This window comes from Choloepus didactylus, chromosome 2 (genome assembly GCF_015220235.1).
Source record: "Choloepus didactylus isolate mChoDid1 chromosome 2, mChoDid1.pri, whole genome shotgun sequence".
Lineage (NCBI taxonomy): Eukaryota > Metazoa > Chordata > Mammalia > Pilosa > Megalonychidae > Choloepus > Choloepus didactylus.
Window position 1 is genome coordinate 169,432,041 of NC_051308.1, and position 24,872 is coordinate 169,456,912.

Genomic DNA, 24,872 nt, shown 5'->3' on the forward strand with positions numbered 1-24,872 from the left:
CCATCACCATATTTTTCAGTTACTGAGGTAATATCTCAAAACATGAATCCTATCAGTAATCTAATATTAGAAGCTATCAGTTAATGATTGCTTGAGGTACCTACCATCCATATAACTATGCAGCGCAGTTAACATCGTCCCGTCTTGGGGCACGTAGGCAGAATAAGCCATTTCTTCTAACATGGGTGGAGACAGCCTGGAAGGTGGGACTGCCGTGACCGGGGCAGAGGAGGAGTGGTTGGGACTGACGTGTTTCTTGTGGCGTGCTCTACAATTCTGAAACCACACCTGAGAGAGGAGAATAGCAATGCAGCTATGTCACACATCAGTTTCTGAGTGCACTATGACTCAGTCTAAGCACTACTCTCCAGCATAAGCATAGTATACATCTAAATAAGCTTTTTAAAAGTTTTGTAGACAGAAGGGAAACATTTTAGCCCAGCTTACAATCACCATTTTCTTTGCTCAACTAATAGCTCTCTGGCAATTTACTTAAAAAGCCAAGTATATGCTAAACTAGCATCTTCCAATTAAAAAAAAAAGGCTCAAGAATTTCAGAAAAAATCTCCTTGGTTTTACTACTGGCCATTTGGGACAAAAAGAAAAACAGAAAAATCCCTTCAATCAGAACTTTGGAAAAAAAAAACAAACTACTAAATATATTCTTGGACACCTGCTGGACTTACTTTAAATCCTTGTTCAAATGACTAAAATCCCTACAGAGAACTTAGCACTTTCTACACACCTCTTGATTCAGTTATTCTAGAAGCATTTTTAACCTGCTGAGTTCAATTTCTCTTAGTAAATATGTAGGCTATTCCCCAAGAAGTGTGTTAAGGTCAAGCCCATAATAAGTAAAAACTGGTAATATTTAAGTAGAGTAAAATCCTAATATATCTCCTGCCTGGAAACTCAGGCATATATCAAGGAAAATGTAAAGAGCTAACCACCTATTGCCTACTCTATCAGAGAAATAAAGGAAGCAAATTCAGGGCAAGCCTGGTGTTACATCCAGGTAAGAGTAAGGCTAGCCTACACACAATGCTTCGAATAATTAATCTGACTATTATTATGTCATTATATCATAAAATATTCTATCATTTATTTCCTATCACTCCAAAAAAATCTGTCATGATAAGAAAGGGGAGTGGAGGGATAAAAATTTTAAGGGAATAAGAACATTTTTCAATCAAGGGAGAAGGCCAGGGTAAGGTCAGGGCCATAATTCTTTGTCCAGAACTGACAGGTAGTTACTTGATGGCAAAAGGGAATAGGGGATGATTAAAGTACAACAGAAGGAAGCTGGAAATAATTCAAATGAAAAAGTTGGTCTGATTTCAAAGACACAACCTGCCCCTGGGACTCAGAAGTAGAAAGCTGGCAGAGTATAAACTCCAGGGAGTAAAACTAAAAAAATAAAAGCAGTGACACTTATCATTTAAAGGGGGTATATGACCCTTTGCAAGTGGCTGAAAGTTGGTACCCAAGGAGTATCTCAGGGGCAGGATGGTTGGGCTGTAGACCCAGGCATATATCAAAGGAAAATGAATGGGAAGTTACAGCCTTCCCCATGCTCTGGGAAGTTAGCTGCAGTCTTGGACACCTATACACAGATCACAACTCAAAGTTTCCAGTCATATTTTTGCTCACAGGTTGTGTCAATAGGTGCCACTGCTGCCATAAGCCCTACCCAACCAAGTTCATAAACTCACAATTCTTCAACTTTTAAGGGAGACCTACAGGCATCACCTGCCTTTTCCATTGTGCTCAGGAAACACATGTCCAAAAGGGCTACTTACAATATAATACACATGGTACTATGGCTTCCAGAGTTTCCTCAAAGTCTCTTTTTGTCTCCAATAAATCATAAGTTGGAAGGAATATACTCACTTGTTAAAAAAAAAAATACCATCTTTTTATTGACTAGAACAAAAAAGAATACCCCAAATTTGGAAATAAATATGAAGAAGGCATGACAACTAGCAGAATAACTACCTTAATACTAATCTGAATAGCTCCTTGGCAAGATCATCTACAAGTAATCAAGAAAGAGGCATGCAAGCACAGGATGTCATGTAATCTGCACAGCAACATATAGCTGAGGATTCCAGACATCAGAAAAAACTTTTGACATGAATGCTACCTAGTTTCAGAATTCAGTTACAAGTCCTGTTTAATCTCCTCACTGAATTAAAATCTCCTCTTCTGCTTTGCAAACCTCGAACAAGAGTTAAAATTTCATCTAAGCAACATACATCAAAATTAAGCCCTTGTCTTTTGAGTTCTGTAAGATGAAAACAGGCCATTCTAATAAAGGAAAGACTAATTACTAAAATGAATCTTTTAGAAAACCCAAAGAACCAAATGGAATTTAGTATATGAAAACAATGAAATTTAAAATTATTGGAAAGCATGGCTTAATTCATAATTTAGGGAAAATTGGCTAATCATTTGGGAGAAAAAATAGATAAATTCCTACCTCTCATGTAAACAAAACTCAATTCCAGATATATTAAATTGTAGGTATAAGTTATTAAAATCACAAATGTTTAAGGAAACAAAAGCTAATACTGATATTTTCTCTAGGTGGAGAAGCATGATGAAGGCTGAAACTATCAAAGAAAAGAATGAGAGATCTGAATACATAAAAATATAAAAGTTCTACATGGAAAAAATAAAATTAAAAAGAAATTGATAAATCATGAAAGTTCACCATGATAGATAGGATTACACATCCATAATAAAAATCATTAAGATGGAGATAAAAGAAGTAACTGAACAGAAAACATGGGCTAATGACATACAATTTTAAAAATTACAAAATAAGAAAACATGTTCAAATTCATGGGTAATAAAAGAAACAGAAATGGAAACAATAAGATTTTCTTTTCTAACAACCAAATTAGGAAAGAGGACACAGAATGACAGTATCATATTCAGAATTTGCGTCAGTTGGAGAAAAGAGAATTCTCATGTGCATCTGCTGGCAGAATGAATCATTATAAACTTTCTGGAAGACAATTTTTCTAATAGTTAAAAGCCCTAAAAATTGTTCTATCTTTTGATTCAAAATTCCACTTCTAGGAATTTTATTCTAAATAAACATCTGAAAAGTGAATACATGCAGTATTGCTTTTTTATATAGCAATGTTTATAAAAGTGAAAAATTGGAAATATGAAATAAATTGTGCTATACTCAATATACATCCTATTAAAAATGTAAACCTAATACAAAAGTGGGACATATACTGTGAAGCTGATTGAAAAATTAGCAGTATATTTTTACTCTATTTCTGTAAGATATACAACTCATAGTTCACATATCTGAAAGTGTATGTGAACAGTGATTATACCTGGATGCAGAGTGCTAAAGAAAAATGAAATCACAATCTTTATCCTTTGATTTTACTACAATGGTGATGTGTTATTTATGTTCCACTAACCATACTAGTAGGTAGTAAAGGTGAGACTATCTCCATGTATCAGAGCATCTTTCCTCCCTAGTCGTTGGATAACCTAGTTTGCATATTAGAATCAAGGCCTAGTAACCAGAACTCTCTTTTTAAGAAAACTTTCCTAAAGTGCCATGCCCAACACTAGAAGGGAAGTTAGGCAGAGAGGTTATGATTGCTACTTTGAGATCACAGCAATTAACTCTTCTGAAATACTGTGAAACGCTATAGATACATATGTAGTCAAAACTACCACAACAAAGGTATATTTTCAGTTTGAGACAGAGGAAACTTCACTTCTAGGCACAGAAAATTCACTTGCTTCAATGGTAGCCCATGTCATTTTTATAGGTTTTCACACTGAGAAAGTTTTTCATCCTGAGCGAAATCTGCTTTTTCCTACATTCCCTTCCAGAGCACTGATTCTGATCCCTGAAGGACAGCCCTTTACATGTATTTAAAGATACCTACCCCCTGTATATATCATCCCTTCTATTAACTACTCCTAACCTTCATATATCCAGATAAATACCCCTAGTGCCTTTAATATTAACCCATGATTTCTAGATCCTTCACCATCTTGGTGGCCTTTCTTTAAAGGAAACGCACTTACACTTTTGGAAGTAATAACTTGCCAATCCATTTTTAAAACTGACATTCTGAAATAAACACAATGCCCTGGATGTCTGAAAATTGTCTTGAGGTGGTGGGACTAACACTGTCATCAACCCAGACTTCTGAGAATCTAGGACTTTTAAGATGCTGCAGTACAATCAGGTCTTTACTGTCTCTTCTTTGTATCATTTCCTCCTTGAAACCACCTTCCTTTTTTGGTCTCTGTGATGCTTCTACACCAGACTCATCACTTGATTCCGTTACTATGCACCATTCAAAGAGTACTTCTTACTCTGCTCTCTCCCTAAAGTCCATGATTCACTTTTTACTCTCTATGATTTATTTCTAAAGGATCTCATCCAATTTCACAGCTTTAGATATCTTTGTTTGAGTCCCCTTCATCCTTTCAAATATCTATTTATACGCCCAATTGCCACCACCACTGAGTCCACAGCAGAATAAAAGAGAGCTCATCCCCCTTCCAGCTGCCAAACCAGCTATTCCATTCTGACTTGAACATTTCTGCCAGTGGTACTATTCCCATGGGTTCCCTGGTCAACTTTAAGAGTCATCTTTGACTCTCCTCTGCTTCCTAATTTTAGTTTCTAAATCCTCTCCTTGTCTCTGTAATATCCAGCACCGGTCATCAGCATGCAGTCAAAATGCTTATTGAATGAATTCCCCAGGTAAGTCTCTTTTAAAATCATTACTTGCCTGGGCAACTGACTGATCTATTTACCTCTATCTAGCCTCTACCAATTCTAATTATTCTCATGTACTATCACTAGTCCTTTCTCCCTAAAATCACTTATCATGGCTTTCTCCTGCTAAAGAAAGCTTTGCATTCACAGGCTTCTCCAAATTCAGCTATGACCTTTTCATTTCCCACCATTTCCAAACATAAATCCTATATTCCAATAAATCTCTAACTCATCCCTCCCAAGCTGCGTTCACACCATTCCCCGAACCTGGAACTTTAACGGTGGCCATCAACACCCCTTCGCACACATGCATACACACACACACTCAATCAGAGAAAAGTAGAAAAATCACTGGCTCCAGAACCAGATCTTGGTTGCAATCATAGTTGTCTTCTCAGCTTGAAGATCTTAGGTTGCTGTGAACATTTTATGAAGTACCATGTGCAAAGAGTCATTTGATAACTGTCAGTCCAGCCAAACCAGGCTATTTATCAAGTTTTCAAAAATTGATTTAGAGTGTGAAGAAACCTAAAATGGGAAGCAAAATTTTTGACATTTCTTCACAAAGAAAAACGGTCCACACACACAAGGATCTAGAATTTGCATGCTTAGTATCTCTATTGGTCAACCTTTAAAATAATCACCTGTATCACACGTCTGCTCAAGCCTGTCCTTTCTGCCAGTTTCTGAAGGGTCTGTGCATCTGGGTTGTTGTCCTGAGCAAACTGTGCTTGCATAACCTGTTTTTAAAAAATGTAGGTAGTAAATAACTAAAAATGAGAAGCTCAGTCTGAATTTTGATGATGGGAGGGAGAAGACATGCACAAGAAAATGGGATACTTGTTTTATTACTTGAAGACCATTATAGAGAAGAATGTATAAATGATAGTGCATATTTTGTACCTTTACACAAACTATGCTGAGATCTTTAAAATATAATCCATTTCAACAAAAAAGCTTCTCTCAATTTTGCTGTTAAAAATAAGCTCACCTTTTTATTTCTTCCATTCTTACAACCCACAAGTGACATGCATATAAAATTTTGTCTCATTTACTATTTTTATCATTTTTGTGAAGAAATGCCAGCATTAGAAAACTTAATAAAATATAAAAATTATATCACATTTATCTCCAATCTCTATAGAGCTAAACAGGTTCAAAGCTCCTAATATAGTATTCATTGGCCTGCAAAAAGTACACAGATCAATAGACAGAATCCACTTTATTGTAATTACTCTATTTTTGTTTTGAACACCTGCTGTTTGCAAACAAATATTTAGGTTCTTAAAAAGAGGCGCCCATAAACTTCTTGGGTAAGAATTTCCTGGGGTCCAAATATTCATATATTGAAAAAGCTGTAAGGTGATGCTGATGTAAATCTTTGCATTGGACCCACTATGCTATGAGATGTGACATGTGAAAAAACTGTCCTAGTCTCCATTTCCTGAGGAAAAGCTAGACATACCAATAACTATCTAAAATACTAGGCAAAGGGGACTGCTGGAGGGAAGAGTACCAGAAGAAAAGCATGAGACAAGGGCTTTAGACTTTCAAAAAAGGGAATCATTACAGGGATAAAATGGGATTCTTGAGTTTTATTACTTGAGAGCCAGTCAACTGGAGGAAGTATTATAAAATGTGAAGAACGCATCATCAAGAATGAGGAAACTATCAAACTACAACCCAGAACCCATGAATCTCGAAGACAACTGTATAAAAATGTAGTTTATGAGGGGTGACAATGGGATTGGGAAAGCCATAAGGACCACACTCCACTTTGTCTAGTTTATGGATGGATGAGTAGAAAAATAGGGGAAGGAAACAAACAAACAAACAAAGGTACCCAGTGTTCTTTTTAACTTCAATTGCTCTTTTTCACTTTAATTATTATTCTTGTTATTTTTGTGTGTGCGCTAATGAAGGTGTCAGGGATTGATTTAGGTGATGAATGTACAACTATGTAATGGTAATGTGAACAATCGAATGTACGATTTGTTTTGTATGACTGCGTGGTATGTGAATATATCTCAATAAAATGAAGATTTAAAAAAAAAAAAAAAAAAAGAATGAGGAAGGTGGAGTCTGGCATCCAACATGACTACTCCAGAGGCTTGGGATGGGGATAACCAACCTATCCAAAGACCTAGAACACTGCTGGGCTCTCCACCCTTTCCACCAGGCAAAATCAATTGCATTCTCCACTATGCTCCTAATATAATACTATCTTCTGTCACTGCAATTGTCACAAAGTATGTGAATAATTCATTTGCAAGTCTGGCTCTCCATCACAGAATATGAGTTCCTTGAGGGCCAGGGGAATGTCTTATTCTTCATATCCCCAGGAGTTAATTTCCTTTCCTGTCACACAGTATGCACTTAAGACTTCAAACAGAGTGACCCTTGACAATGTGAGGGAAGTCTGAAGAACCAGGTAGAGAAAAAGATCAGTGTTGTCCTGAGAAAACATAACTCTCCAATTACTCTTCTAGAATAAAGTATTCCTGGCATCCTTTCCAGCTGTACTGTATCTACACAATCTATACAGCATATGGATTTTTGCTTAGAAATGGGAAGAATCAGCCAAAATTTATAATCTCACTCAGTTTACTTCAGTCTTCCTTTCCTACTCCTAATGTATTATTTTAGACCTTCCTGTACAAATACAGGTGTGTTTATGTATAGTTAAGCATGTAACAACCCAAAGAACAAAATATGAACAAATTATTATTTTTTTAATTTTTCAAAGAGAAAAACTGAAGAGATATTTGAGAATTTGCTCAAAAGCTCATTACTGATAACTTATGAAACAAATACAGCATTTGCTTTTCACAAATGCATTTCAAATTCACAAGTTTAATAATGAAGCCAAATCACACTTAATAAAGCAATTTCTCATCAAATATACAGCAGAGCTGAAATCAATACTGATCCTTTAGAACTGGAATATACTGAAGGAAAAGTAAGATGTGCTCACTCACCTTCCTTTTAATAGCTATAGTTTTTGGTCTCACAGAAAACCCTCTTAATTTCTACTTAGTTTCACTATTCTCCAGTCACTAAGGCTGGAGAAACCCACCCCTCTTCTCACACGATCAAGGAGTGAGCCTTTGTAGACACTCATCACGTCCATGGCCAGGAGATCTACATTAATACCAGGAGTCTGCATAGTAGCAGCCAACCGACTCACTCTGAAAGTACATTAAAACAGGTGCTAACCTTGGCATGATTAATACCAATAATCGTCAAGCAGGAGTCTCCGACCACAAGAAGCAAGCCATAATATTGGCAGGAACTTCTTAAACATCACTTCTCACTTCTGTGAACAGGGGACAATATTGAAATATTTCTTCCAGCACATCCTGTGAGTCAAATTATTTTTTCTTCCCATACATTTGTAAAAGAGAATTTAGGGAAATTCCCTTGTTCATTCCTGCCACTTAAACTCTCCTCTATCCAAAGCAGGTACTTAAAGAAAAGTCATGACTCACTGGTCACCTATGAGAGTCTATTATTTTGCTGAATTCAAGCACTACTTGAATATATTCAGTTTTATGGAAAGTAGGACAATTTGATAGTGAAGGTACAATGCCTGGTTTATCAGAGAGTCTGAAAAATGATACAAGTTTTTAAAAAACCTATAACTATCCCAGATTTCTGAATTATAAAAATCTCCTTGCAGACAAGAATCATGTCTCATTATGTTCTAGCCATCCCTGGCATCAGGTAGATGCTAATAAATATTGAAGAAATGAGGACATATTTTGAAATCATATCACTTCAGCTTTCATTTTTTAAAACTATGATTCTGATATACATTTTTTAAAACTTAGGATTTAGAACACATTTTAATACAATAATGCACAGCTTAAATATGTTATGCACGTTTGTAATTTAAAACTATCAGACTATCTACAAGATTCAGAATCTCACTTTTTGTTTTATCTGCTGCTGCCATTATGCGGAGATTTGTTAAGGTACAGCTCCACGTACGGTCTCCTGGGGAGACCAAGCCAAATGAAGAAACAGAGGTTTGGGTCCAAATATTTTCTGTGTCATTCCTTGGGTGGCTTGCCTTGGGTGAGGAGTCCTGCACCTCTTGGATAAAGCTACCCCTCCTTAAGCAATTGTTGCAAGAGTTAAAGGAGATGATGTAGATAAAATGCCCGGCATAGGATTTGGCTCACAAATACCTTAACAAATATTATGCCCATTTATTTAATTAGCATCTATAATTATCTTCCTATATGAAATTACATATCTAAAATCAATTATAATTTTCATAATTTTTACATTAAATTTAAATTTTACATTAAATTAAAATTTGTAATTTTCAAAATTATAGCCAGCACTTCATGGAAACGACTCATTTAAAAAAATATATTTATATTTGGGATTCTGTTTTAATCCAGACACCTTTTAGCTATTTGCCAGGTCTCCCGCATGCACTCACATCTCCTAACTTAGGGTATTGTATTATCTTCACTAAAACTCAATATGCATTCAGAAAAGCAAGGTTCAAACAGAGATATTTCTTTAAATTACCTTATCTTTATTTTCCTACTTATCTAACACCTGTTTTATGCCTAAATTAAGAAATCCAAAACAATCATATAATTGGAATTTTTTTTCAAATGATCTGGATTATAATACTAGATTACTTTTGCCATTAAATTCTCTTGGAATATTTGAGTCACATCAAGGTTTTTTCCTTAATCATTGTCAAAATAAAAATTCTCTCTTGAAATACATTTAGTGTACTCATCTTAAATACTGGTAGGTCTTAGAATACTGCATGTGGTTTTCAAAAAATTACTTTGTTTCATTTGTTAACATTGCATAAATGTCCTTTAAAATTTGAGCTAAATTGGATACTATGTATAAAGCACCCACCCTGGTACATGGTAGGGGCTCAATAAATGTTACTTTACCTTAACATAAAACATATTATCTCAGCCATATTAATCTTTTAGAAAACATGATTTCGTTATCTGAAAAAATGCCAGAAAGAACCATTATATGTGTAGACTTACAAATAAAGCAAGGAGTAATTATTAAGTTATTTTCTTGACCATTTATAAAATCAAACTTATGACAATCATATTTAGGGTAGCTATACTGAAAATAATCTCTCCCTCTTCAGGGGGCATAATCAACCATTAATATCAAATTATAGAATTACTCCCTCTCCCCTCTAAAAACAAGAGAAGTTCTACTTGATTGGAGCCAATCAGTAGGTTCCTGTTTATGCTGAGGCATGTTCGATTCTTTCCTATTCAGAACACATACAATCTTGTCAATTGGAAGGCTGACTGTGGTTTGCTGAAAAGACCAACGCATTAGTGTCCCATAGACCCACATATTGTGTATCTCTTTTTGTTAAGAGTCAAAAGCTATTTTATCTTCTATTGCAATTATATGTAGTGACATAAATGCCTGGGTTAAACTGATATTATCAGGAAGTTGGGACTGATCAACATTTTGTTTCTACTTTGATGTTGATACCAACAGACCCCAGGGAAACATAGCTTGAATGACTAGAAAAATCATGACAAAATATTGATAAACATTTTAGAGCAACAAGTATGTTTTTGTATATTAGCCAAGTTAGTTTTCACAAAAAGCACAGACTAAGCTTTTAGAAAATATAAAAATGTTTTTAGGCAGCATGGAGATTGCTATGGAATTTTTGGCAGGGAGGAGCTTCCAAAATCATAAATTCATTGTCATGTCTACCTGGAGCTGATCTGCTGTAAAGCTGGTTCGAGCTCTTTTTGCTGGTTTTGGATGATTAACATCTTGCTCTGTGAGGAGGGCACCTTCCACACTAATCCCATTACCTGCATTTAAGAAACACACCATACATGTTGATAATTCAAATGGGTCTGCCTGTCATTCAGTAACAGGTTTCTTGAATCTCTTGGCTTGGTGTGAAATTGTATACATTTTCTAGATACAAATTCCTTGAGTTATATTTTAAAACTACAAATAGACTTTGGGAACAATATTCCATTTATAGGCTTGTATACTTAGTCGAAAGTGCAAAAAGTTAGGATACATCTAAGGATCTATCTTTAAGAAGGCAAATGCAGGGAAACCACTGGTTACATAAAGAAAGGGAGAGCCCTAATCCAAGGCTGCTGCCTGTGAATATGGCACAGGGCAAGTACACACACCACAGCTTTCCATGTAAATAAACAGATAGGGATCATCACCAACAGTCAGTGCTTAATGAATTTTTGCACAATTACACTCTGCAAAAAATAATGCATTAAGGTGATCTTGGAGAAATAGCTTTTTTTTCCCCCTGTATTTACTGTCCCAAAGAACTCAAAGGTATCTGAAGTATATATTTACCATTTTCCACTTCTCTTTTTAAATTATCCAGCATGCAGTCATAATGCACTCTGCAGAGGACTTTCTCTTCCACCAAAGCAAACTCCTCTCCCGTGGAAAGCTGCCTTTTGCAAGAGAAGCAGGCAAAACATGCCAAGTGATAGACATTCCCCTTGGCTCTCCGGACCCAGTCAGTAGAATGGATGTGCCTCCCACATCGAGAGCAGCGAGTTCCATACCTTCTATAGTAATCAGAAGGGCAGGAGGCAAAGAATTTTAATGCTTGTTGAGACATTCATCAGTCTAAGATTCAACTAACATTATGTTACTCATGGATTAATTTAAGTATTTAAATACTTGGAAATGAAATAGAAATCAATTCTTTTTCTAGAATCAATATGGTAAGCAATTAAGAAATGAGACAGAGTCACAATTCAAACCTATTTTATAAAACAAAACCTTAACATTGTTACTCTAAGGGAACACTGGACTTCTTTTTTCCTTTAAAAGGAATGGAATATGAATTTCAATATCCCTTTTGTTTTGACAAATATCATTGTATTTATAAATTTACCAAGAGATTAAAGATACACACACATCCAGACTGAGAAGCTATAAGTACAAAAATATACCAGTTGAAGATAAACTTTTATAAATAAGGACTTCTTAAAACCATGTTGAAATAATTTTAAAATGCTTTAAACATCTTTTCTTAAATATTCAAACATTTAAACATTTAAACTGATACTACCAAAGAATGAATAATACAGAAATTCTTGACTAGTAGATGAGAAAGAAAAACTCAGAAATATTCCCTTTGGTTAAAAAAGCTACTGCATTGCTATCCACAGCAGCAGGGGACATATTATCTAATACTTTCACAGATACATCTGGACAGTAAAATGCAGGTTAATCTTAACAAAATGCCAAAGCTATATGTAAATATTTATTTTTTTTCTCCCAGTCTGAGTAATGAGACACTCTTTGTCACATCTGTACTAGTCTCAGACATGGCCTGGCACATCCGGAATAACAGAGATTAGTATATGCATCTCTGCCTATTCCTTAATACATCTTTAGGGTTATTGTCAGTTGTTTGTTTTGCTTTTAGTTACTCTGAAAACTTGAATCCTAAAAATAAATTTTGGAATACAATAAAATATGAAGCAACTTTAAAAATCCTAAAGAACTAGACTTTCAATAAATCTTTACAATTAAACCTTCCATAGGCCTTTAAATCACTACTAGAAAAAATAAGATTTACCATATCTTTAGTGAGAGAGAGGAGGCAAATTGTTACTATTGTGGAAGAAATGGGAGAGAAAACTTTATGAGAAATACACGGTTTTGGTAATTATAAAATTCTGTGACTTTATAAAATAAAGGACTCTGAGTTTCATGAAATGCTTTAAATTACTTGGTAGTTTTATTCAAATCAATCACTAAACTCTCTGAAATCACTTTTTAAAATGGAGCATAAACAACATAACTAATATCACAAACTTCATTATGTCTTATTAATGTCTATTTCACAAGGAACATTTTCTTTTTCATTTAGAAGTTCAAATAAAGAAAAAATATGGTAATTTTTACAAGTCATGCTTAAGAATAATTTCAATTTCTGGACAGTTCTCTATAAAGAATTGAACTAAATTCCAGAAGAAGCTTCAAATTTGAATAACTATAAAGAGATCACATAGAGAAATCATTGCATTTAAAATCTTATACTAATATAACCTCACAAAATAAAGATCAAAAAAAAAACAGGCACAAGAAAAGATTTTTAGGCAGAATAATTGAACTCAGTATAGTTATGATACTGAAATGGCACATCCTTCTGATTAATATAGTTTGCCATAGTCTCCAAACTGCTAGCATTTTTAGGTATATTATTAGGGTCATTCTATATGCAAATTGGTAAAAACCTAACAAAACCTTGTTTTTTCCGCTTTAGTGATTTTATGTTACCACTTATGCCCAAACAAGGGACTTTGTCATGTATTTCCTACTTTGTACCTAGGCACAGCAAAGAAGGGTCCCCGTTTTTAAACCTAAAACTTTCATCCCCAAAGTGAAAGTTTTATTTAAAATTAGTTTTAGACAGCTAATTCCTAAAGGAGGTGAGCATATTTATTTTATTTGTTTTAATAAATAAGAATAAATGGAATTATAAAAGCAATCTCATTTTAAAACCCATTATATAAGAAAAACTGAGCTTCCGTAAACAAAACTGGAAAATAAAGCCCATTTACAAAAGTCGCTTTGTGTAACAATTCCTTGGAGTATCTATTTTACAAAGAAAAAGTTCATAGTGTACCTGAAATAATCAAGTTTGCAGAAAATGTCTTTGTCTTTGATGTAACAGCTGGTGTGCCTTCCTAAGGAGGTTCTGCAGACACTGCAGGAGAGACACCGTACATGCCAGCAAAGGTCATTCACCTGGGAAGGGAAGAGGGGCGGATGGAGAAGCCATTCTAATATCACACTTAGGAACAGCATCCACAGGTTTTGTGCTTTCGGCAATGTAAAGAGCTGGTCCCTTCATATTTTAATACATGCTGGGAATATTATCATCCAAAATGTGTCCTTTATATAAATGTTCATATGGATATATTCTCTTCCAGTTCTCAACCACAAAATCACGCTAGCACATTCCATTTTTCTGTCTAAAATATTTTTATTCCATTGAGGAATTTAGACTTTTCCCCCCTTAAATCAAACCTCTATGAACACAGGGAAATTTCTGATCACTTTAAAGTCCTAAATACAGGCTCTTTTTTGTTCTTTTACCAAAGTCTTCCTATCATGGAACCTGGTAGCTAAGGAAGTGAAACAACACACCTTCTCAACCCATTTCTTGGCCAAACAGCTATAAACTGTGGGCCGGTTAAAGACAAGAAAGGGAAAAAGAAACTTTGTAAGATTATTTATCCTTACTTACCCTCATAAAGAAGCCATGCAATCCATTTCCCTCACAAAACAGAAATTGCTAAGGTAGATTTAAATGTTGATATGGCAGTAGACCTGGCTCCCTTCTAACATTAAACAGCTGTACAGAAACAATAGAATCAAGGAATAAAGTAGTAGTAAACCTACTTAATGATCTGGTTACTGGAGAAAATATAAACTTGATTACAAATAGTTCTAAAAAGGAACCCAAGTACTGTTTTCCATTTATATGTGAAGTAGTTGGGCATAAAATGGTATTTAATAAAGCACAACACATTATACTTTCTAAATAGGAACATAAAATACTGCCAATTCAGGGAACATGTCATAATTGCCCTCACTTTAAACTGTTGCTATCCTACTATAAGCATCACAACTTCAGTTTTGGAGAACACAGATATACGTATTAGATTGAACTTGCCCACAACACAAGCTCCTAGAGTTTACTCTTGTTAAACAGACACAAGGAGATTTACACTCAATTAAATTTCATGCAAAAGTACAGCAATGATACAAAAACATCAGTTACACCCTACAAATGATCTAAAGCCTAAAATAGGAAAGTAAGTGATTGTGAACTATGGCTTCTGTCACACTATTTCATAATGAAGACTATCTGCCTACCGATTCTATTAGATTAGAACTATTGCTCAGATGTTTTCCAGTGATATGAAATAGAAAGGATATTTACAGAAGCTGAAAGAAAAAGTTTCACTAGTTTCTATTTACAATTATATGCCTCTTCCAAAAACATTCGTGACAGTATTATTTCTGATGAAATGTTTTAAGTTTTTGTCTTGCTACTAAAGAATCATACGCTCACTATAGAAATTATGGAAAGTAGTAAAGTAATAATAGACTGAAAAAAAGAAATCCAAGGAAACTGGAATTGAAATTGACACTGGTGAAATACTCTCCCAGAAATAAAGGTATGTTTTCATTCTATTTTTTCCAAAAATGGTCCAATTATGATGAAGTTTAGAAGTACAGGCTTTCTTTGGGAAACTTGAAATTGACACTGGTGAAATACTCTCCCGGCAATAAAGGTGTGTTTTCATTCTATTTTTTCCAAAAATGGTCCAATTATGATGAAGTTTAGAAGTACAGGCTCTCTTTGGGCCTTCTGCATTTCCACCTTATCTAGGTTTTGTTTTTGTTTTTGTTTCAAAGCAAGTGTAGATTCAGGCTTCAGGGCAGAGTTAAAGCCTGCCTCTGACTCTGCTAAAGCCAGACTTAATACTTGGTTCGCCACCTTTCCTCAAGGTATACTTTACCAAAACAACAACAACAACAACAACAACACACCAACTACCTTAGTCTTCTATTTCTTTGCCAGAGAGGAAATTAAGGTGGAGAAAGAAGATTCTGGAAAATAGAATCAATGACTGGTATTGATCTAATCTGTAAATACCTAAACATAACACTAGAACCAAGTCAGGAAAATCACTGAAACACAGGGAATTAAAGTATTATCTCATACATACCATTCTCTCTCCATTTTATCCAGATGGTGTTTTTCTATGTAAACTGCAACAACCTCAAATACAGTATCTATACCAGGTCTAACAACTATTTTTTACTAGAGAATCAAGTTGAATTCAAACTTATCTGGAAGAATAAGAACTCAAAATGCAAAAAAAAAAAAAAAAAAAAAAAAACCCACCCACACACACACAAAAAAAACAACCAACAAACAAAAAACACACCTCAAAGTTCTTGTGCAATAGTATATTGTCAAACTTCCATCAGAACTAATATCCTGATATGTATAAGTAATGGAGTAAGACTAAAGAAAGGTTTGGGAGGACTCCAGTCCTGTGACAAAGGAAAGCTTTACATAACTCAAATATTTTATATAAAACAAGTAGATATGTAATATGAGATCTATAAAGATAGTGTTATATATAAGATGAACATTAGAAATTATTTTATCTATCTTGAGATTTTATTAAGTCACTTTATCATTACTTTTTATCTTCTCTGCTGCGAAGTGCTAAAATCTTCATAGATCTACTCAGAATCATTCTTAAAGATTCTGCTAATCATTGGGAGGGCTCAGTGAAAATGAGAAGCTAGCTTGGATTCAAAAGATGATTTTGAAAATATCCAAAAGGCTCAGGTTTAGAAACAGTGAAAATGGAATCTTAAGAGCACAGATTTAAAGAGAAAGTCATGTTAATCTGCCAACTTCAACAATCAACCACCAAGTAAGATTAACCTAATCATTTTTAATCTTTTCATCAAAAATTCTATGCTTTATCTGGGTTGTATCTGTAGGGTAACATTCCCATTTTAAAGATCGAAAAGCTTTACAGCTTGAGGCAGAAACTTAAAGAAAGCCATCAACTTGAATTTTGAATTTATAATCTCTATAATTAACCCTTTTGAAAAACAAAGGGGAGAAATAGAAAGCGAACTGGTTTGCTACTAATTCAATGTAGTAGATATCATTATTTTGAAAAGTGGTTTAAAAAAGCTATTGAAGTTGAAAGACCATGATATTAGGATTAAGGCATATGAGAGCATGACCCTGCCTCAATGACATGGATAACTGTGACCTACCAGAATTTCTACTCCAAAATTCCCCACAATGTTTTAAGGGAAAAGGAAAACAAATTAAAACAGCCAGCCAACTCTCAAACCACCACTTAAAGCACTTCAGACCAGCCTGTTTTTTCTTCTTCTTCCTAACTTTCAATTAATTTCCTTTTTTTTTTTTTTTTCTTCCCCTTCCTCCAAGCGCTGGAGATAACAGAAACAACGTTGGGTGGCCTTGAAGTATTAAACTTTAATAAAAGCAGGAAGATACTGACAATGGTTTTTAATTAAAGTTCTATGAACTCTTACCTTGGAAAGCCTCGGGAAACCGTAAATAAACATTATGTTTAAAAAAAAAAAATTGTCCAGAGAGGATCCTTTAAGACCTTTTACAGTGGTTCTCACCAAAAGAGACACCTGGAAGGGTAGCTGGTTGACATAACACACCGACCTGCAACCCTTATGGGCAGGCAGGATGGTGGACATTATTTAGGGGTTGCAGAGCAGGCAGGGAAAACAAAGATTTTAAGGAAGTCATAGCCCGGGTCTCAATAAAAATGATCACGCAGGCCCGTTTCAAAATGAGTGAGGGTTTTCTCCACTTCGTTATCTCTACAAGTCAGAGGCTGACTTCAGCACAGGCACCCGGGACTCTGCACTTCCAGCCCAAAATATGTCACACACACAAGCTGTTTTGCAACAAAGTGGGACATTTTAAGATTTCTTCTACCACTTTCCCTCACCGCCTGGGTTGTCTTAGACTGCGCCGATTTTCTGAGAAAGCCTAAAACCTCGAGCGACAACTTGAGCAGAAACACGGGAAAAAAATAGACTTTTCTCTTTCCTCAGAGGTCCCAGGCTAACCCTGCTCCCCGTGGGCCTCGCGCCCGCGGCCCCGCCCTACCTTCAGAAGATACTTGTCCACGATCTCCAGGCCGCAGCTGTTGCACACACACTTGCCAGGGGGGCAGCCGGAGCCCGAGGCCATGGACCGGGGCGAGGACGACGGGGACAGCGGGGCCGAGGAGGAGCACGAGTCCTCGTCCCCGGCTCCCTCTGGGCTCACCTGCAGGAAGCCGCAAGGCTCGGTCTCTGGCGGTTCTAGACCCCGCCTCTCCTCTTACATCCCACTGCCTCCTCCTCCCTTCCCCGGGGCCAGCCCCTGGTTCAGTGAAGTCTCGCTTCTCGCCCTCTCCTCGGGTTCAAGGTCTGGCCACGCACCCGTCAGGGCCGCCGACCTCTGACCTCGAGGGCCCCCTTGTGCCCCCCGGCCCTACCCAGCCTGTCGCGCTGGCCCGCTCAGCTTCTTACTCGGCCCCGCCCCAGACCCTCCCTCCACCCTTCCCGGAGCGGCCAGTCCGGCTCGGGAAGGAGCGCGGGGCCAGCCGCCCCTTGCCCAGCACCGCCTCCCCACGGCCCGCCTAGCCAATTCCGGGGTTCCGACTCTCACCATTTCACCTTCCCCGGCGCCTCTCCGAATCCTCCCGGCCGCCAGGGCTGCAGTCCGCCCGCACTCCTCCGACATGGGCTCTGGGCACTGCGGAAGGGAATGGAGGGAAGGTGGAGAGAAACAGACTAGAAGTTCAGGGCGAGCACGAGCAGCTTCGAGCCTCGGCCTCTCCGCACGCAGGGAGGGCTAATGAAGGCCCTCTGCGCGTGCAGCCGTCAGGGCGCCTCAGCCACGGCGCCGCGGACTGCGGAGCGCGCAGCCTCCCTCCCTGCCGACTGGCGGCCAGGCGAGCCCTGGCGGCGCGGCCCCAAGCGCGTTGCGAGGAAGTCACCCCAGCGCCGAGGACTCGCCCGGCGCGCTGCGGTGCTCCTGGGACTCTTGGTCCCCAGTGCTCACCGGAGCACGCCTGTTCCCCGCCCCCCGCCGGGGGTAACAAGTTAATAACAATCATCCCGGCACAAAGCGTTTTCTTTCTAGACGTCAATCACCGCAGAGCCGGGATCACCCGGCGAAAGGAGTTGCGGGGGGAGATGGAGTGGGAGAAAAGAAAAGATTGAGGAGGAGGTGGAGGAAGAAACTTGATTTCTTTAATAACCTCAATTAAAAGAACAAGACACATATATATATGTATTTAAAGGAGGCTTTTTGAATTGGATAGCCCGAAAGGTGAAGAGGTTTAATAGGACACTTGAAAGCTAATTACAGCGGGATTTAAGGAGCCTGGTGTTTGTTCCGATGACAATTTGAATGAAAATGCTTCAGATTAAACCGAGCCAGCAGCTCTTTCGTAAACTTACAGCAATTAGAGCCGCAAGTGATTTACACTCGTTTCTTTGGGTGTAAATTGCCACTTATTGCTCAGTAAGTCAACATTTGAGCTACTAAAGGATTATTTTTAACCAGCGCAAAAAGCGGATCGAATAATGGAAAATATCCAGCTGAATTTAATTTGCGTTATTAAAAAAAACCCACCCAACCTCGGTCAAAATGCTTTAAAGCAACAACGCGCGTTACTGAAGTGTTTCCAAGCCTTTGCTAGAGTTTTATTCTTAAACAAATACGCAGCCTCTCTAGGCTTTTACTGCTTTCTTTTACGAAAAACTCTAGCTTGGAGGGGGTGGAAAATCCGCGAGCTAAAGCGCCCCAAATCTCTGCATTTCTAACGCTTCGCCTCTCTCTTTCCCTGGGTCCGGTAGCCAAGCAAGATCCCGTTCGAACCGGGGGTCTCCAGGACCCTCTGACCGCACCCAGGTGCGCTCCCTACGCTGTACCCAGCGCAGCTGCACCGAGAACGCATCCCCGCTTACACAAAGGGAGTTCAAGTAAAAAAACCCGGCTTTCGCCGGGGGTTCCCGGCCAGTGTAGGAGAAAACACAGTTGGCGGCTCCCGGTGCGTATCCCGCCCAGGCCCCAGACAAGCTGTAAATAATTTTCAAACTTAGAAACGGAGAAACTCATGGGTACTGCTTCCAGAATGAGGTGATATCATGTCAGTTTCCTCGTTGACTCAGGTGAACAATGTGACCGGTTGTGCACCCTGGGGGTTGCTTCTCTTGGCATATTAAGTAAAACGGCCCTCCTGGGATCCCCGAGGCCTTCCGGAAGGCAAGTCTCTGTCTCTTGTTGGGCCGTGGGCTCCGCGAGGAACACTAAGCGCCCAGAGGCGGGAGGCTTGCCTTTGGCCCGCACGCGTCCACTGACGGCCCGACCCTTAGTGCCGCGTCTCGGTTTGATTACATCCAGCAGCCGCCCTGTCCTCTCCACCCGCTCTCCCGAACCACCGAGGTCAACAGAATAGAAGAACGACTCACATGGACCCGAAAGCGTCTTAGGCTCGCGGCTTCATCTCCCAAATTACAGTCTCCATGCCTCAAGTTAAGTGAGTTTGTGGGGAGGGGCGAGGGGCAATGATTACTAACTAACACTACTACGTAACAACAACAACAAAATGCCAGGTCTGAAGATGAAACCGTTACAGGTAATTTCTGAACCTCGTTTGGGAGTCCAAACAGCTCGAGTTTCAGAGAAACTGCGATTCAGCTGATCTGATCAGGCTTCAGTTCGCTCACCTTCTCTGGGGAAATTGCCAGCTCCGGCACGTCCTTTTCTTCTAGTTTACACACAAACATCTGATCGCTCTTCCAATACATGGCACTGCTAGTGTTGCTTATCACATACCAACTCCAGAGGGTCTGAGGCTGTCCGTGGCTGCCGATCTCCCCTACACCTCGTCTCCCGTCCCAATGCACTAATAAAAAGCTGACACCGAGACCGGTAGGAATGCTATGTCAGTCTTCTTCCAGAGAGACCGGTGTAGCCGTAGCCTACTCTCTGATCGACTGTTCTTAAGATTCCTTTCCCAACTTCACTGAGGTCTCTCCGTCCAGGAAAAGAAAAAAAAAAAAAAAGTTTTGTTTTGCAGAGGGTGGAACCTAACATAAAGGGAGGGAAGAGGGGTGGAGGGGAGAGTCTTCCTAGAGGAATAGCCTCACCTCCTTAAGGAAAACCCGCCTTCTCTACATATTAAGATCTTTATCAGGACAAGTCAACTTATTCCAGATTTAGTATTAAAGGAGGAAAAAAAAATTGGGATGGCCTGCTAACTTTTGGTTTAAAAAAAAAAACCAAAAAACCTGCTCTCTGCATTTGCAGCGGCTTTCTAACTCTCGCTCCTCAACCAAAATCTAAACAAAGATTCAAGTTACAGCTCTTTCTGCAGCAAGCAGAAGGGAAAGCGGAGGTCTGGGTGACTTGAATGTTTTAGTCATTCTCTTGAAAAGCACAGCTCTCCTGTCTAGCCGAGGAACTGCACCCGCTCCCTGACAGCCTGGGGCTGCCTTATCTAGCGGTTCGCGCTCCCTTTGCGAAAAGTTTTCTCATTAAGATAAAGAAGGAACATCTGAGCAGCACACAAATTTATGATTTGCGACTAGATTTGAAAGCAAGGCTACAAGAAAGACAAAAGTATGTTGCTAATGAGTATTGCTCTTTCATCTCCTCCTAGACAAAATTTAAGCCCTAGAAGCGACCGGCTGCTGTCTCAAGTTTTGGCTGGGGGTTGGGGCGGTACTCAGTATGCAGTAATTGTGAGTAGGATTCGAGGATGTGTTTGTTTAAATAGCTTCTTTGTGGTATGATCTTTATTTCATTATTTACTGTATGAAGGAGAATTTTGTAAGAGACTATTAAAACGGGACTTTTAATTTCCTATTTTTCCTTTTTTAAGAAACAAAAACTTCTGAAATATGTAAGAATATCTGGGAGTCTCTATTTCTTAAAGGCCTTTAACAAAATCATGTGACCCTGCTTCAATTAAAAGAATAAATATAATATAGACATATAGACATATATACACATATCTTCTCGCCTTATTTGTCTAGAAAAGGAAGACCGAAGTGCTTGCCGAGACCGGTCAGCAGCAGCGCTAGCGGAGGACCGGTGAACAGGGATAAGCAGATTTTCCTGTGATGAAGTGAGCTTGTGAAGCAGTCTGGGACCGGGCAACGACTGCAAATTTAGTTTTTTCTCAAATGCATTTTTTTTCCCATAAATAAGAAGGTCCTTAGAGCAGTTTCTCACCGCCATTGTCTTCCTTTTGGCGCAGCTGCGCTTACTTTAATATTAGCCATCCCCCTGCTGGTCCTCTCTGGGGGATCTTGCTTAAATTTACCGAGTTTGGGGGAGAAGGACACTATGATTAATCTGTGTCCATTTATATTAGAGAATCGAAGGCTTGGTGCGTGGGGAAGAGAGATACTTGTGTTTTTCATCAAGTACAAAAATCAGTATTTGGGGAGAATCCACATAATGCATTTTTCACGAAATAGCAGCGGTCTCGAGATGTCCCTTCCCAAAGGAAAGATAGAATCTTGGAAAACGTTGCTTTCATCAGGCTATGTAAAGAGCAGGATTGAAGATGGAATAAAAATAAAGGTCCAGTTTGGAGATTTAGTTACAGGTTTTTGGTGTTTTGGTTTTGTGTGTGTGTGTGTTTGTCAAAGTTTGCAAAGTGAATCTGGGGTACGTTTGGGCTACAATCCGGGAGAATTAATCGCGTGGGTCAGTTGGAGATCCGGAAAGAGCAGGAGCTGTCTTGGGAAGTAGGGCGGGGGCGCAGGCATTTATGCGGTCTTTCCACCCACCCTCGCCTAATCAGGCGGCTCTCAATCAGGTTTTCAAAATACTAATCTTGATCTAAGAGCTACTATCTCCGCATAAGTGGAGGAAATGATTTATTTTTAGAGGCTTCTGAGCTTGGGAGAAGAGGAATGGGTCGTCAGCCATAAGCAGAAGATCTGAAAGACTGGTCTGGCGTCTCCTTTACTCCAGGCGCCCGGCGAGAAGTGGACCTTTTTCCGCGGTGTAATTGCGCGCACCCAGCCTTGCCCTGTAGGCCTCCCGGCGGTGAGTCTCTTTTTGCGTCCCCGGCAGTCTGAGCCTTTGGCCCGAGGGTCACGTATGGCAGAGGGAAGAGAAGCATGTGCAGGTATTTGCCAGGAACATTGGGAATGAGTGCCCCGCCTGCCCTGCGACCAACGACCTCCTGACCCCTCTTCTGGGTCGAGCGCAAGGAGGGGTCGCCCCTGCGCAGTGGCTCAGATCCTTGGAGCTTGCGTCACACGTTTTGCCCACGCTTCTCCTCGGCTATGGCAAAGGAAAAGTTCGCCTGCTGTTTTTGCAGAGTACTTCTCACATTAGGAGCTGGGGTAAAAATCAGAAGGGTTATTTTTGTCTTTGTGATGAGGGATTTCAGCCCAAACTCCAATTGAAACCAATTTTGAACCGACGAGGTCAGAACAAAAAAACATCTAGTGTGCCCCCGGGCAAGGGAAGAAATCCCGCATGGTGGTGGCGTGAACTTACTAAATTGAGATATCTAGATGGCCACCTCTTCTTAATTGAACATCAAAAGGGCCGCAATCCCATCCAGGGGGGCGACCAATACCTCTGGATCGCAAGAACCTTTGCAAAACCGAAGAAAGAGGGTCAGAGAGACTTCGATGTTCGTACTGTCCTGGGCTGTGAGCGACCGAGGGAGTTAGGAGGCGCTGGGTGGGTCTCCTTAAAGCCCAAGAGGGGCAGGAAAGGGGTCTGGGTCCCGCAGAGCCAGGCCTTGATTGGAGATCGGGGACTGGAGAAAGGGAACACCAACCCGCCCTGACCCCCACAGCTTCCACTCACCGCAAAGAGCTGCCTAATCCGGCTGCTAGCAGCTGCGAAATTTGTAAAAGCTTGCCACCTCGGTAATTCTTATCAAAAGGCGTAAAACTGATATTTTCACACTCGGCTGGCACCGCAGGCGCCGTTTATAAACATCCTTCATCAGTGGGATGAAATTAAGCCTGCATTGACAGAGGTCTCTGGAACTCGATATTTAAAAGCAATAGATCCGAATTAGCAAATTATTACTTTAAGTAGGCAAGTCCCCACCAACTTGACTACTCAATCCTTTGCCTCTGAGATCCTCGCGGTGAGTAACCACATGTTTGAGAAAAATTAGCCTGGAGATTCTGCGGTGCTCGGACAAACTCCAGGGTCTCGGCTCCCTGAATCCGCGCAGGCTCAGGCACTGGCCCTCCTGCCCGCCTGCAAGAGCGCGCCCGGGGGAAGACCTGTTGTGACCTGGGCTAGGTACAGCTGGAGCCTGGGAGAAAACGCGGTTAAAAGAGACGCGGCCCTCCAAGCTCTCGCGGTCAGCCTCCAGGTACCAGCGCCCCGGCCCCACCGCCCAAAGGACGGGGCCGACACCTCCACGTCCTTACTTCAGGAGGCGCAGCCTCTGACGGATTCTGGTGGCAATCCCTTCGAGCCCTGAAAGTGAAAACTCAGCCAAGACTTCTTTAAAACTGTGGTGTCACACTTAGTTCAGGGATAGGAGAGGGTGCTCTTGGATTTCTGTCCACCCCGTCTAACCATTATTAATATTAGTCTGGAAAGAGACTGGATGACCTAGCTTTCCGAGGTTTTTTCCTCATTTGCCCAGCTCAGAATCCCGGATATCCCTCGGAGATCGCGGAGCTGGAAACGGCTCATCTTGGGACTTACCTGTCCCAGGCTCCTTCTCAAACCTTGTAACCTACCGTTTCCGAGGGAAAGGGAGGGGCGTGTTTATTCATGCCAGTAGAGATTGCCGAAAAATTGCGAGGATATCTGGGACCTACTGGTGGTTCCCCACCGCGGGTCAAAACCGGCTTGATCTGCCTATTCACCAGTTGAGCATGCTCTGCGCGCAACACCCGGGAACGCACAGGCGCGGCGCTGCTACCCAGATCCGCCGGGTGGCTGTTTCACTAACTGCAGCCGGATGCACCCCCTGGGGGAGAGTTGTCTCGAGAGACTGTGGATACCGCACAACCCAGTTCTGCGCCGGACAGGTTGTACGTGTGGATTGTGTGTCTTTTCTGCCGGTGTACTCGCTCGCAGCGCGAGGGTAAACTCTCCCCTACCGCCACCGACGGAGCGAGAGGACGGGTTTCTCTCCCAGACCGAACTCGAGCTGATAGGAGAGAGAAAATTAGGCGTCACATGGAGCCTAAGATTAGGCAGGGGGCAGTCTGGGACACTCCTGGGACAAGCGGTACTGCACGAAGCACAAAGTCCACTGCACCATTTACTCATTGTGACATCTCCAAGCCGACAATCTCGCCTTAAGTACGCCTGTGGTTTGGAACTGCCAGTTTTAGATGCATTTTATCTTTCAGAATGAGCAACGCGGCAGGACCAGCGGAAATCTGATTCTAACCTGTTTCCATAGAACTCTGCCTGCGCAACTCAGTAAAAGGCCAAGACGAGGAAGGGAAAAAACCCAACTCTTTAACCAATTCCTCCTCCTCT

At 40.0% G+C, this 24,872-nt stretch overlaps 1 protein-coding gene across 3 annotated transcripts in view; it reads right to left on the reverse strand.

Annotated features, from left to right (window-relative positions):
* LHX8 (LIM homeobox 8) overlaps positions 1-24,180 on the reverse strand; it is a 28,949-nt gene extending 4,769 nt beyond the window's left edge. Inside the window, exons 1-8 of one of the 3 annotated variants that reach the window (XM_037816237.1) lie at positions 24,119-24,180; positions 18,039-18,125; positions 17,493-17,654; positions 13,419-13,540; positions 11,123-11,343; positions 10,502-10,605; positions 5,413-5,508; positions 105-288 (exon numbers count right to left, since the gene is read on the reverse strand). In XM_037816237.1, the coding sequence (XP_037672165.1) occupies positions 105-288; positions 5,413-5,508; positions 10,502-10,605; positions 11,123-11,343; positions 13,419-13,540; positions 17,493-17,654; positions 18,039-18,125; positions 24,119-24,154 (1,012 nt within the window). In that variant the 5' untranslated portion in view covers positions 24,155-24,180. Of the gene's footprint in view, positions 1-104; positions 289-5,412; positions 5,509-10,501; positions 10,606-11,122; positions 11,344-13,418; positions 13,541-17,492; positions 17,655-18,038; positions 18,126-19,849; positions 19,903-20,107; positions 20,274-24,118 lie in introns of those variants that run through there. The other 2 variants (XM_037816229.1, XM_037816248.1) reach the window with 2 other exon arrangements.
* Between the last annotated feature and the right edge of the window lie 692 nt (positions 24,181-24,872).